This window comes from Pseudonaja textilis, chromosome 17 (genome assembly GCF_049901715.1).
Source record: "Pseudonaja textilis isolate UNSWEBS1 chromosome 17, rPseTex1.2, whole genome shotgun sequence".
In the NCBI taxonomy this organism is placed as follows: Eukaryota; Metazoa; Chordata; class Lepidosauria; order Squamata; family Elapidae; genus Pseudonaja; species Pseudonaja textilis.
Genome location: NC_142006.1, coordinates 256,797 through 269,681, shown reverse-complemented (window position 1 = coordinate 269,681; position 12,885 = coordinate 256,797). Strand labels below are relative to the sequence as shown.

Below are 12,885 nucleotides of genomic sequence, written 5' to 3'. Positions count from 1 at the left end.
TCAGTAATGACAAGCTGTACTTTCTTTTTAAATGGGCAAGGATTCAAATTTAAAATATGTCCCCAATTTCCCAATATGTTTTCTTTGTTTCAGGACCTTATTAAAGTGCACTTCAACTTTCTCAGATCCATCGATGTCTCCATGATGGCTGGTGGAAGCACCTTGGCCAAAGTTTTTCTTGAATTCAAAGAAAGGTAAGAAGGAAATTGAGGGGAGCTGGGCTGGGAGTTCCCTTCTCGTGGGGAAGAGGAGGCACATCCGTTCTTGCTCGGCTGCTTTGCAGGCTTTTGATCTATGGCGAGTACTGCAGCCGGATGGAGCACGCACAGACTACCCTGAATCATCTCATGGCCAACCGAGAGGACGTACGGCAAAAAGTTGAGGTAATCAAGAGCACTTTTCTTCATTTCTTGTATTTCATTCTTTCTGTAAAACTGCCGAGAGTCTCTAAATAATATTAACAATAACAACAAACAAACAAACAAATAAATAAATAAATTTGCAGAGTGGTTCTGAAAGCATCAAATCCTCTCTGCCTAACCAGTGAAAAAACCCCATCAAAATAATTAGTTTATGAAAAAATAATTTATTAAATTAATTTAAAATATAAGAAGAGACAAAAAAATGAAAAGAAATCATGTTCTGAGGCATTATATAAATTTGATAATTTTAAGGGACTGAAGATATTGCTAGAAGTAAAAGGAATGAATATAAAGCTGATTTATTCGATGAAGATTTACACACACACACGCACATGCACACGCACACACACACACACACACACACATACCCTGCTCAAGGAGGGGAGGAGAGGATTATTGATGGGTCTCAGATCTTCCTTAATAAGGGAAGCACTCCTCGGCCTGCTAATAACAATAAATGGTGAAGAACCACAATCCAGAATAAAGAGATGGCAGTTAGCCATCTAACTTAATGAGATCAGATCTTGAGAAAGGCACATCTAAGGCTCTTACATACCCTGCTCAAAAAAATAAAGGGAACACTTAAACAACACAATGTAACTCCAAGTCAATCACACTTCTGTGAAATCAAACTGTCCACTTAGGTAGCAACACTGATTGACAATCAATTTCACATGCTGCTGTGCAAATGGAATAGACAACAAGTGGAAAGCAGAGGCAGTTAGCAAGACATCCCCAAGAAAGGAGCGGTTCTGCAGGCGGTGACCACAGACCACTTCTCAGGTCCTATGCTTTCTGGCTGATGGTTTGGTCACTTTTGAATGCTGGCAGTACTTTCACTCTACTGGTAGCATGAGACGGAGTCTACAACCCACACAAGTGGCTCAGGTAGTGCAGCTCATCCAGGATGGCACATCAATGCGAGCTGTGGCAAGAAGGTTTGCTGTGTCTGTGAGCGTAGTGTCCAGAGCATGGAGGCGCTACCAGGAGACAGGCCAGTACATCAGGAGACGTGGAGGAGGCCGTAGGAGGGCAACAACCCAGCATCAGGACCGCTACCTCCGCCTTTGTGCAAGGAGGGACAGGAGGAGCCCTGCCAGAGCCCAGCAAAATGACCACCAGCGGGCCACAAATGTGCATGTGGCTGCTCAAACGGTCAGAAACAGACTTCATGAGGGTGGTATGAGGGCCTGACGTCCACAGGTGGGGGTTGCGCTTATAGCCCAACACCATGCAGGACGTTTGGCATTTGCCAGAGAACACCAAGATTGGCAAAGTCGCCACTGGTGCCTTGTGATCTTCACAGATGAAAGCAGGTTCACACTAAGCACATGTGACAGACGTGACAGGGTCTGGAGATGCTGTGGAGAACGTTCTGCTGCCTGCAACATCCTCCAGCATGACCAGTTTTGCAGTGGGTCAGTCATGGTGTGGGGTGGCATTTCTTTAGGGGGCCGCACAGTCCTCCATGTGCTCGCCAGAGGTAGCCTGACTGCCATTAGGTACTGAGATGAGATCCTCAGACCCCTTGTGAGACCATATGCTGGTGCGGTTGGCCCTGGGTTCCTCCTAATGCACGGCAATGCTAGACCTCATGTGGCTGGAGTGTGTCAGCAGTTCCTGCAAGATGAAGGCATTGATGCTGTGGACTGGCCCGCCCGTTCCCCAGACCTGAATCCAATTGAGCACATTTGGGACATCATGTCTCGCTCCATCCACCAACACCACATTGCACCACAGACTGTCCAGGAGTTGGGGGATGCTTTAGTCCAGGTGTGGGAGGAGATCCCTCAGGAGACCATCTGCCACCTCATCAGGAGCATGCCCAGGCGTTGTAGGGAAGTCATACAGGCACGTGGTGGCCACACACACTACTGAGCCTCATTTTGACTTGTTTTAAAGGACATTACATCAAAGTTGGATCAGCCTGTAGTGTTTTTTTCCACTTTAATTTTGAGTGTAACTCCAAATCCAGACCTCCATGGGTTGCTAAATTTGATTTCCATTGATACCTTTTGTGTGATTTTGTTGTCAGCACATTCAACTATATAATGAACAAAGTATTTCATAAGAATATTTCATTCATTCAGATCTAGGATGTCTTATTTTTGTGTTCCCTTTATTTTTTTGAGCAGTGTATATATTTATTAGGCTATTGGATTTTTGCTGACATTATGATTGAAATATATTTATTTATTTGTAAAATTTATTGACTCCCCCATCTTTCCCAGGGTAACAATCATAAAAGATAAAAACAGTACATGGTGATGTTTTATGGAATTGTTTATAGATAAAGACATGGGAGGTGGTAAGAAGAGATCATTGGTTGTATTTTAAGGGAAGGTGATAATTTACTATTGTTGCGATGAAAGTGGGAAACCTTTTATTTACATATTTCCTTTTTTCCCCTTTACATTATTTTGCTTTCTTTTCTATTTGTCTTTCTCTTTTTTCCTTTTTTTTTCTTTTCTGCACCTTTCACTCTTTTAACTTTTTTAAACTTTGTATTAGTTTCAATTGGGCTTTTTTTATCGTTTAATGACCCCATAATCCCTTGCATCGGGGTGGAGTCTGGGCAACTGAATGGAGCTGAGTGTTTACTGGCCAGATGCCCTTCCTGTCACCAATACTGAGTTATATTTAGCAGATATATTCTCAGTGTGCCCAAAGAGAGAAATACCAGTCTGTACCTAGGATTGAACTCACAGCCTCCTGATTATGAGGCAAGAGCTTCACCACCAAGCTACTGCACCACTCATTAGTTTTAATCATATTTAATCATACTTTTTCATAAAGTTACTATTAAAAAGGAGCACTGAACTTTCAGCAGAGCTGCTAATGCCTCTCACCTGCTTGGTATCTGTATTTGCAGTGCTGAGGAGCAGCTCCCTGGCTCTTTCCAAAGGACGGAAGTCCCTCCCTTCGTAGAAAGACAGAGAGAAACTGGGGCAGAAGTGGGTCAGCTGAAATCTTTCCCTTGTAGCGCTATTTAGGCTCATGTGCCGAACGTGCTGTTCTATTTCTGGCTAAGCTACTGTCAGAGATGCCCCAGTCCGATTCCTTAGGAAAGAAAAACCTTCGACTCCATTGGGTTAAAGCAAAGGGTTCTTTTATACTAAGAATGTTGGTTGCAGTAAAACCAAGCCAGCTCTGAAATCTACCGTGCAAAAATAAGTTGTAGGTGTCAACTCATAAAACATTCCTATGCCTGTTTTGAGTTGCCATAAACAGGGTGGGGATGGGGAATCTGAAGGAGCGTTACTGCCGTTTAAAACCAGAAGCACATTCCACCCTTATCTACAAAGAGTGTAGCTTGGCTACCAGATCTTCTGCCCATGAAAATCCTTCATTGGGGAATCCGATTGATGATACACCCAAGGGGGAGGGGAGAAGCCAGGGTCACAGGTGACTGTGAATTAGCATGCCAGAGTTGGCTTGGTTTAGGCTACTGCCGGGCATGTTGCTCCTAAATCTTCTGAATTTTTTGGAAGCTTGGTTCGAGGCTCATGGTTTAATTATGGCAACCGTGGGAACCCTGACAGCAGGTTTGCCCCCATCCCATCCCTCCCCCCGTGACCAGTCCATTTCCAGCCAGTCGGAGCTCGCCAAGATATTTGGAGAACTCCGAGGCGTTTGTGGGTAAGCTGCACATTTCTCCGGGTGCCTGGCCATGGGATACTGGTACAAATAGCATCCGGCTACTCTGGTCCTTCTCGCCTGTCATTCCCCGCCTCCCAATTTCCTATCATGTACACACAAAGATTTATTGTCCTTTCATCCTTCGCCTGCTTCTTCATTTGATGGCGGGATGCCTGTGAAGGGCCAAGCTGAAGCAGTCAGAGCTGACAGCAACTTTATGCAAAGCACAGAAGGAAGAGTGGGAAGCCCAGGGCTGAAGAAATGAAAGGCAAAAAAGGAAAGGAAAGGAAATAGAGCTCAAACTATTTTATACCAGCACCGTTCACCATATTCAACCACCTTTCTTCTACCACGTGGAGACTCCCCTTCATGTGTTGTCTTCTCCTCAGGATTTCAACTCACCAGGCCCACCATGACTTTGCCATTCTTCTCCTTCCTCTTGGCCCATTCGCCCTCCCTTCTATGAGCCTCGGTGGTGCAGTGGTTAGAGTGCAGTAGTGTAGGCTACTTCTGCTGACTGCCAGCTGCCTGCAGTTCAAATCCCACCAGGTTCAAGGTTGACTCAGCCTTCCAGCCTTCCGAGGTGGGTAAAATGAGGACCCAGATTGTTGGCTGACTCTGTAAACCGCTGAGAGAGGGCTGGAAAGCACTAGATAAATCTAAGGGCCATTGCTAGGTCTTCGGATGTGGCATGGCATGATTAGCCTCTTTATGGCAGTAGGAAGCCATATAGATATGGAGGTTTTCTCATTGCAGTGCCCAGAAACGAAAGCCATATGGCAGCCAGTGCTCCCAAATGTAGATTCTGGGATTTTTCTTCTGTCCGTTCTGAGTCAAAGGAAACTCAGCCCTTCCCTTCACGGCCTTGAGAAGCACTTGATGGGTGTAGACCTATTGAAACCCTCTTGCTTGTAATTGGTTCCTACCCATCACCTCCACTCTTTCTGCCACCCACACTTGCTGAGTAGTCCTTTGTGCTCCCTTGGTGGTTTTCCTGCAGACATTTCATCACCCAAGCTAGGTAACATCATCAGTGCAACCGGGCACAGAGAGCACAAAGGAGCTGTCAATTCAACCCTGGGCTACAAATATTCTCCTCTGCCGGTACTTTCTGAGTAGTCCATTCGGCTTCTCTGTTCTTCCTGACAGGTGCCCCTCTTCCCTATAGCAGAGTCCCTGGATGGTGAGATGGCAGCTGTTTAAATAGGACACATAAACAAACAGGCAGACATGCGCTCTTGCCCCATTGGTACAGCCGGTGATGCTTCTTTCAGCAGAGTCTTGCACCTCCACCTGGGCCATTCCACTAACGTTTATTTCATCATCATCCTCTTTTAACAACCCCATAATCCCTTGCATTGGGGTGGAGTCTGGGCAACTGAATGGAGCCGAGTGTTTACTGGCCAGATGCCCTTCCTGTCGCCAGCGCAGAGTTTTATTCAGCAGATATATTCTTAGTGTGCCCAGAGAGAGCAATATCTGCCTCTACCTAGGACCAAACTTACTTTGCCTGCTTTAAAATTGCTTTCCCCAGAGAAACTGAGAAGCCCAAATCCCACAAGGCCTGGTGCTTCATAATGTGCTTCCATGCTATTTCAATTCTGGGGCTGGTTAATGCCATTTTTGGTCCTGGATTCCTAGGCCAGCAGCCCCCCAGTAGCCTTCAGTCTCCTCAACTTGCAGAATGAAGAGGGGTCTCCAGTCTCCCCCCCACTGAACTTCTGAATCAGCCAAGCCCAAAGGGCATCAGGGCAAAGCCTGTGTCTCTTCCAGGGCCGGAGGGTTTTCTCCAGTTCTCTAGCAGAACGGAAGACGCCGGCCCAGACACTCTGCCGGTTTGTGGTCCTGGAGCTCTGTGGCTCCACATAAGTCAACATCTCTGCAGCTCGGGCTCTTTCGAAATTTTATTAAGATTTGCCGGGTTAATCTTCAAGCAAGTAAAGCTTGTGACGCAGCTTGCCTTAATTCCACTCAGTGCCTTTTATGTGATCCATTTTCTTACTAAAAAAAACTATAATTTTTTAAATGTCATAATTGATGCTCAGCTGCTCCTTGGAAACGGTCGAGTGATTGCTGCAATCCCCTCTGCAAACCCATTTGCACGCGAGGAATTAGAAGTGGCTAATTAGAGCATAATTATAATGTAGCATGTCAGTTCCCTTCATCCGTCAGTGGAAAGCACGTGCGCTTTTCATACAGTTATGATGCTGCTCAGAGGTAGAAAATAGAAGAACCATCCGTGCTGCTCGACAGCCGACCCATCTCTGGGGCAGACCAGGCTGGGGCAACCATCCTCACTCGCTCGTTGGTCTTCCGGCTTGAAAATCGTCTCTGTCTCTGACAAATTTCCACTGCAACCTGCCATTTAATTTATCTCATGTTCAGATCAAACCTTAAATTGTGAAAACAAGCCCACCCTTTTGGCTTTATCGTTGGCCAGAAAGAAATCACTTTTGCCGCATTCTACTGGTAGTAATCAACAGACCAACACATTGGCCAGGCTCTGCATCCTTCACATCCGCATGGTGTTCCGTTATCCACAGCAACCTCCCTTGAGCATATTATAGTCACACTTAGGCCCACCCACCCTCAGCCTCTTCTTGGTCTTCCAAGTGTCACAGGTCAGATCCCTCATCCAGGTTCTCTTGGGGGATTACGGGGACCTGCTGCTGCTTTGCCTTCTCTGCCGCTCTCCTTTTGGGAAGGTGTCAGGGTCACGATGTAAGAGCTGACCAGCAGCTGCGATAATGCAATGCTGGGAATGAGTCAGCAAGGTTTGGGGGCTGATACCACTTTAAGAGCTTGTAATAAGAAGAGGCCCAGTTGTGGTGTGTATCTCTCTCCGTGCGTGCTTCATTGCTGCAATTGCTCATTGCTGTTTGTTTGAGGTTTGACTAAAGTACGTATATGTATATATTCTTTGCAGATAAAACCACTATTTAAATACAAACCCCTGTTTGCTTCTATTTGCTGCTGGGTTGTCCCACATAGACACACCCTGCGCACTCCGACAGGGGGTTTAAAAGAACTTGGATTTGTTTCTTTGGAATTCCAAATACCCACGAGGGGGCGCTGTCAGGCAAATACAATTTAATGCGAACCAGTTGATTAAGTCTGCCTCTTTTCTGGAGGTAATTTTGGGCATCTTGCTTGGTGCCGCGTCAAGAAAGGTATCAAGTCTTATCAAAAACATTTGTGGTAGAATCCTGCGACTACTGTCTACCGAAGATGTTTCGTTCCCAGTGTCAGAAGAGGGGTTCTGTCTAAATGACACAAGTGTCTCTCTTAAGTTCCCAAGCGCTGCGTTTCCCGACCCACAGCAGAAATGGCAAAGGGACAGAGAAGCATTTCTGGGGTGTATTTCAGGGGCGGTCAGGATACCGAGGATCTCGCGGGGAGAGCTGTGGGGACGAGAGCCGTTTGGCTGGCAGGAGGCGGGACTGATCCCAGCTGCTCCTGGTTCATCCCATTTCCACCTTTCCTTGACCGCCTAGTGCAGAGGGCTGGGTCAGCATTGTAGTTCTTCTCCGCAGGCCGGTTGGGGGCGGGGGAGACAGGACGGACGCCTCTTGCAGCAGCACCCTGCTAGCCAAAACGGGGCAGGGGGGACCCCTCGTGGACTGGTCCTTTGTTATTTCCAGGCTGGCCCGTGGGCCACAGGTGGGATCCGGCCCACAGGCCTTGAGTTTGACACCCCTGATCTCGTGTCAAAGATCTGCTCTGACCAGCGCTGAATAAATCCTGCTCATCATACGTTGCTCCTTCCACAGGACTCTCCTTCCTGGCTTAGACTGGGGGATGAGGGGAAGCATCTGCTTGATATGAGCCAACTCCTTTTGCCACGGCTCCCAAGCTTCTCTCATGCTTGTTGCTTCCCACAGTGGATGCGCTCTGATGATTTGCAGGCCACAGCCTGCTCGCCGAGCACCACGGACGTCATGCTGCAAGAAGGGGCTCCTTGTTCTTCGGTAGCCCAAACCAGGAGTGGACACCAGCCGGACGTGGTCCCAGATAAATCTGGCCCAGAATTGAATTGCATTTCAAAGCCTGCAATTCGGATACAATCTGGATTTGTCCCAAATTTGGGCTTCTTTCTACCGAAAGCCTTCGTGGTTTAGTTCATTAGGACTTTAAATTAGAACAGACTTCTGATTGCATGGAGAGAATTTATCACAGTTTTAATTTCATTTAGCAATTCAAGTTGTACAATCTGCTGCTCCTCACATTTGTATTCTGCCTAGAATCAAAGAGGCATTTTAGGGTTTTTTTAAATAGGCAGTATAAAAATATATGCATATAAAAGAATATCTGCAATTACTTAATGAAATATCGAAAATCCAAGGATACTTCAAATCTTTTAAAACCCCTCCTTTATTCAGCCGATTCTATTTTTTTCTACTGCTTTATCCTCCTTGGGTTTTTTTCCCCGCCTTTTCTGTTTATATCTTTTCTCATATGGTGTTCAGCAAAATGTAGTTTTGAAACTCAGCCAAAGGCAAAGAAAGGGGAAAAGCCAGTCCATTTCTTAGGAGCTGTGGCCTGCCAGGGGCTGGGTGGGACCCGGGGGTCAGGGGTTGTGGCATCCAAGCAGGCAGACAGCGCAGGTCTGGGGGGAGCACAGGTGAGATCTTTCTGCCCAGGGTGACCCTCACTGCTGCAGTCAGGTGGGTCCTGGGGCAGGAGAGCCACATGGGCCGCTTGGCCTTGGACAGTCTGTCCTCAACCGCTAGAGAGGGTTGCTGTTCCAGGGGTGTCAAACTCGATTTCATTGAGGGCCACATCAGGGTTGTGCTTGATCTCAGGGGGCCGGGGTGGTGTGGGGGTGGTCGGGGGCTTGGCAAGAGTGGGCATGGCTAGCTCGAAGTCACTCGTTGAGGCTCCATGCCAACTCATAAAATATTTCTATGGTCTTTTTAGAGTTGCCAACAGAAAGGGAGGGGAGAGCAGTGCGGCAGCTTGCAAACCAAAAGTGCATTCCATAAATGCTTTCAAAGATAGTTTCTAGGTGACTGAAGTTTCTGCCGCACAAATATCTAACTGGAGAGCCTGATTGATGACTCCGGGCTGTGGAGGTGTCTCTGGAGAATATGAACGATGATACACCCAGGGGATGGAGGGGAAAACCAGGGTCAAGGGTGACAATGAATGATGTGTCTCAGAGTCGGCTACACCCAGGCAGTGCCGGACATGTTAACTCCCAATAAATCCTTCTGAAGTTTTGGGAGTTTGGCTTGAGACTCATGATTTAAATGGGGGTAACTGCCGGAATCCTGACCGCTAGCCGAGACATCTTGACACTCCGTTTTCCTGCCTCCGGCAGCCCTGTGCCAGCGAAAACGGAGTGCGCAGCTGTCGTGGCCAAAAACGGAGCCCTGGAGGGCCTTGCATGCCCCCCACGAGCTCCGTTTCCATTGTCAGAGGCCCCACAGGCTGACCCTTCGCTGCTTCCAGGGTGGCTACATGGGCCGGATCTAAGCACCCTGCGGACCGGATCCAGCCCCAGGCCTTGAGTTGGACACCCCTGGTCCAGGCGGACATTGGAGATGGGGGTGGGGTCAGAGACAAGGGTGGGCTTCAGGTCTCTCCTTTGTTGCTCTCCTTTCAAGGAATGTACCCTGAAGGTCCAGGAGGGGAAGTTCAAGCTCCAAGATCTGCTGGTGGTGCCGATGCAGAGAGTCCTGAAGTATCACCTCCTGCTCAAAGTGAGTCCTTTCCCACCTTCCAGAGGGATGGAAAACACAGACACATTTCTGGAGTGGGCAGGTGGGCTTCAGTCAGTCAGAGCATCCCAGGTCAGGATTACAGAACTGGAAGGGGTCTTGGAGGTCTTCTAGTCCACCCCCACCCCCACCACCCCCGCTCGAGCAGGAGACCTTATACCATTCCAGACAAATAGCTCTTCAATCATCATCATCCTTTAATGACCCCATAATCCCTTGCATTGGGGTGGAGTCTGGGCAACTGAATGGAGCTAGCAGAGCGTTTAATGGCCTGATGCCCTTCCTGTCACCAATACGGAGTTTTGTTCAGCAGATATATTCTCATTGTGCCCAGATCTACAGGAATCTGGATCTCTACCTAGGATCGAACTCACAGCCTTCTGATTGAGAGGCGAGCAGAGGTGGGATTCTACCAGTTCCGTACACTTCTGTAGAACCGGTTGCTCTGAAAAGCAGCAAACAGAAAGCATACATAGAACCGGTTTTAAGCCTGCTGCTGTTTTGGCCCACCCACCAGTCTGGGCTCTTACCTGACCTCTGTTTCCTTTGCGCGACACAGCTGTGGTTGAAAAAGCAGGAAAAAATGCTTTTTCAACCACTGTGCACCCGCGCGCAATGCTGCTCAGCCGTCCAGGCAGCTAGCTGATGACGATACACACGTGCACGCAGCGCATTACCGAACCGGTAGTTACCCCGGTTGGATCCCAGCCCTGGAGGCGAGAGCTCCACTTCTAGGCCACCGCACCACTCACAAATGGCACTCCAGTCTTTGCTTAAAAACCTCCAGCGATTGAGCAGCCACAACTTCGGGAAGCGATTCCACTGGTTGATTGTTCTTAATGTCAGGAAGTTCTCGATTGGATCTCTATTTGATGAGTTGCCACCTGTTGCTCCTTGTCCTGCCTTCAGATGCTTTGGAAAATGGGAGCTGCAGCAGCTGCTGGCTCATGCCGAACTAGGTATCCACCAGGACACCTAGATTGCCCTCAGAGCTACTATTGTTGAGCTGGGTTCTGTACCTGTGTTAAAACCTTAACATTCCTCACCACTGAAACATATTTTGTTGGGTAGGGCCCAGTGTTCAAATCTGTCAAGATCCCTCTGTATTTTGAGCCTTTATCTTCTGGAGTGTTGGCGATTCCTGCCAGCTTGGTGTCATCTGCAGATTTGATGGCTTCCCTTTCATTTATGAAGATCAATATCAAGAGTATTGGGCCTAAGGCAGAACCTTGGGAACCCCACTGCTTCCTTCTCTCCATGTAGATAGATGTAGCTCCATTAAGGAGTACATGCCGAGTGCCGTTGGTCTACCAGTTAAGAATCCATCTGGTGTTGATGCTGTCTATCCCACAGTTTTAGACCTTGCCAAGAAGTAGGCTGCGGTCTGCTTTGTCAAACGCCTCACTGAAGTCCAAGTAAATTATGTAGACATCGTTCTGCTGGTCACTTCGTCATTTTGTCAAAGAATGCACTCATGTTTGTCTGGCATGATCTGGTTTTGGCTCCTACAACATAACAGATTGGGACTTCTCCTCAATGCCGACTCCAGTTGGGTTGGTAGAACCAAGAGCCAGGCCCAGGCTGCCCATGTGCCTCCTGGAGCCCAGATGAGATCCGGAGGCTCTGCATCGGGTGCGGGGAGAGCTGCACCTCAGGCCAAGGGGCAGGTGTGCCCAGCTGACCAGGGAGTCTTTCAGACAACTTCAGCGTGGGCCGCCTCTGCCTCTGCTTGTGCCCCCTTGCCCAGGATTCTCCCCTGTGCAAAGGCTTTTGGTTCCACCCAGAAATTAATAATGCAGTTATTCTCACAAACCTTGATTAATTCTGGCATGTTTGTTCAAGCTTAGACCAAATCATCTGATTCTGCATGGGTTGTGTCCCCCCCCCCCCGCCGCCCCCGCCTGCCAGCCATTATTCTTGGGACAAGCAACTCCAACCCTTGCCCCAAAGGTGCTTTTTTCAAGAGGCAACTTGACTTCCTGTTTTTTCTGTGAAGACGTTTCACTTCTCATCCAAGAAGCTTCCTCAGCTCTGACTGGATGGTGGGGAATGGAAGGATTTATACTCCTTGCAGACAGCTGGTCATTTGAATCCTTTGAGAGGGTCGTTGAGGCAGCTTGGAGGTTTATCTGTGTCCTGAGGGTCACCTGAGTGGAGCAAATGGGTGTGGAGCCTTCTTGGAACTGTTGTAGACTGGAGATAGATGATGGCATATCCCTCCCCCTCTGTTGCACCACTCAGGTGACCCTGACAACACAGATAAACCTCCAGGTGACCTCAGTGACTCTCTAAAAAGGATGCAAATGACCAGCTGTCCGCAAGGAATATAAATCCTTCCATTCCCCACTTTTTCTTGGACGAGAAGCGAAACGTCTTGAAAGAAAAACAAGGAAGCCCAGTTGCCAGTTAGAAAAAGCCCCTTTTGGGACAACCCTGACCTGGGTGGCTGAGGACTCCATAGACGGCTCCATCCCTTGTTTCTTGGCAGAGCCTCTCCTGCCACCTCCTCCAGTGGCCTTGAACCCCTCGTATGGCGAGGTGGAGCAGGAAGCAGCCAGGCATACAGTAACCCAGGATGATGGTTTGTCTTCTAGGAGCTGCTCAGCCACTCGTCCGACCGGCCAGAGAAGCAGCAGCTGAAGGAAGCATTGGAGGCCATGCAGGTGGGGTCCCGTGGAAGGTCTTTGGGGGGTGGGGGCACATGGCCTGGTCTCAGAGAAAGGACTGCTCCCCAAGCCCCGCCCTTCACCCCAGCTTTGCTCAGCCTGGCTTGGCTGTGCTCTGCTTCTGACCCCTCGGGGGGGCGGGGGGGATGGCACAGGCGCCCTGATGCTGTCCGGCCAAGTAGGCTGAGCCCAGAAGCAGACCTGTCTTTCTGCTCTCGGAGCGGATCCTTGCCTGGCGCTTTCGGCTTGCGATGCCACTGACTGGCCCGCTTCTTCGCCTTTCAGGACTTGGCCATGTTCATCAATGAAGTCAAACGGGACAAAGAAACCTTGAAGAAAATAAGCGAATTCCAGAGCTCCATCGAAAACCTGGTAAGGGCAAAGGAGCCGCGTGGGCTCTGAGTGACAAGAGAGCCCCCCGTCCCCTGTCCACTCCGG

The 12,885-nt window shown here is 48.8% G+C and overlaps 1 protein-coding gene across 1 annotated transcript in view; it reads left to right on the top strand.

Moving 5' to 3' along the window:
• VAV2 (vav guanine nucleotide exchange factor 2) overlaps positions 1-12,885 on the top strand; it is a 110,055-nt gene that overhangs the window by 79,799 nt on the left and 17,371 nt on the right. The window contains 5 exon segments of the mRNA XM_087914299.1: positions 94-194; positions 284-383; positions 9,668-9,763; positions 12,376-12,444; positions 12,733-12,819. Coding sequence (XP_087770425.1) covers positions 94-194; positions 284-383; positions 9,668-9,763; positions 12,376-12,444; positions 12,733-12,819 — 453 coding nt within the window.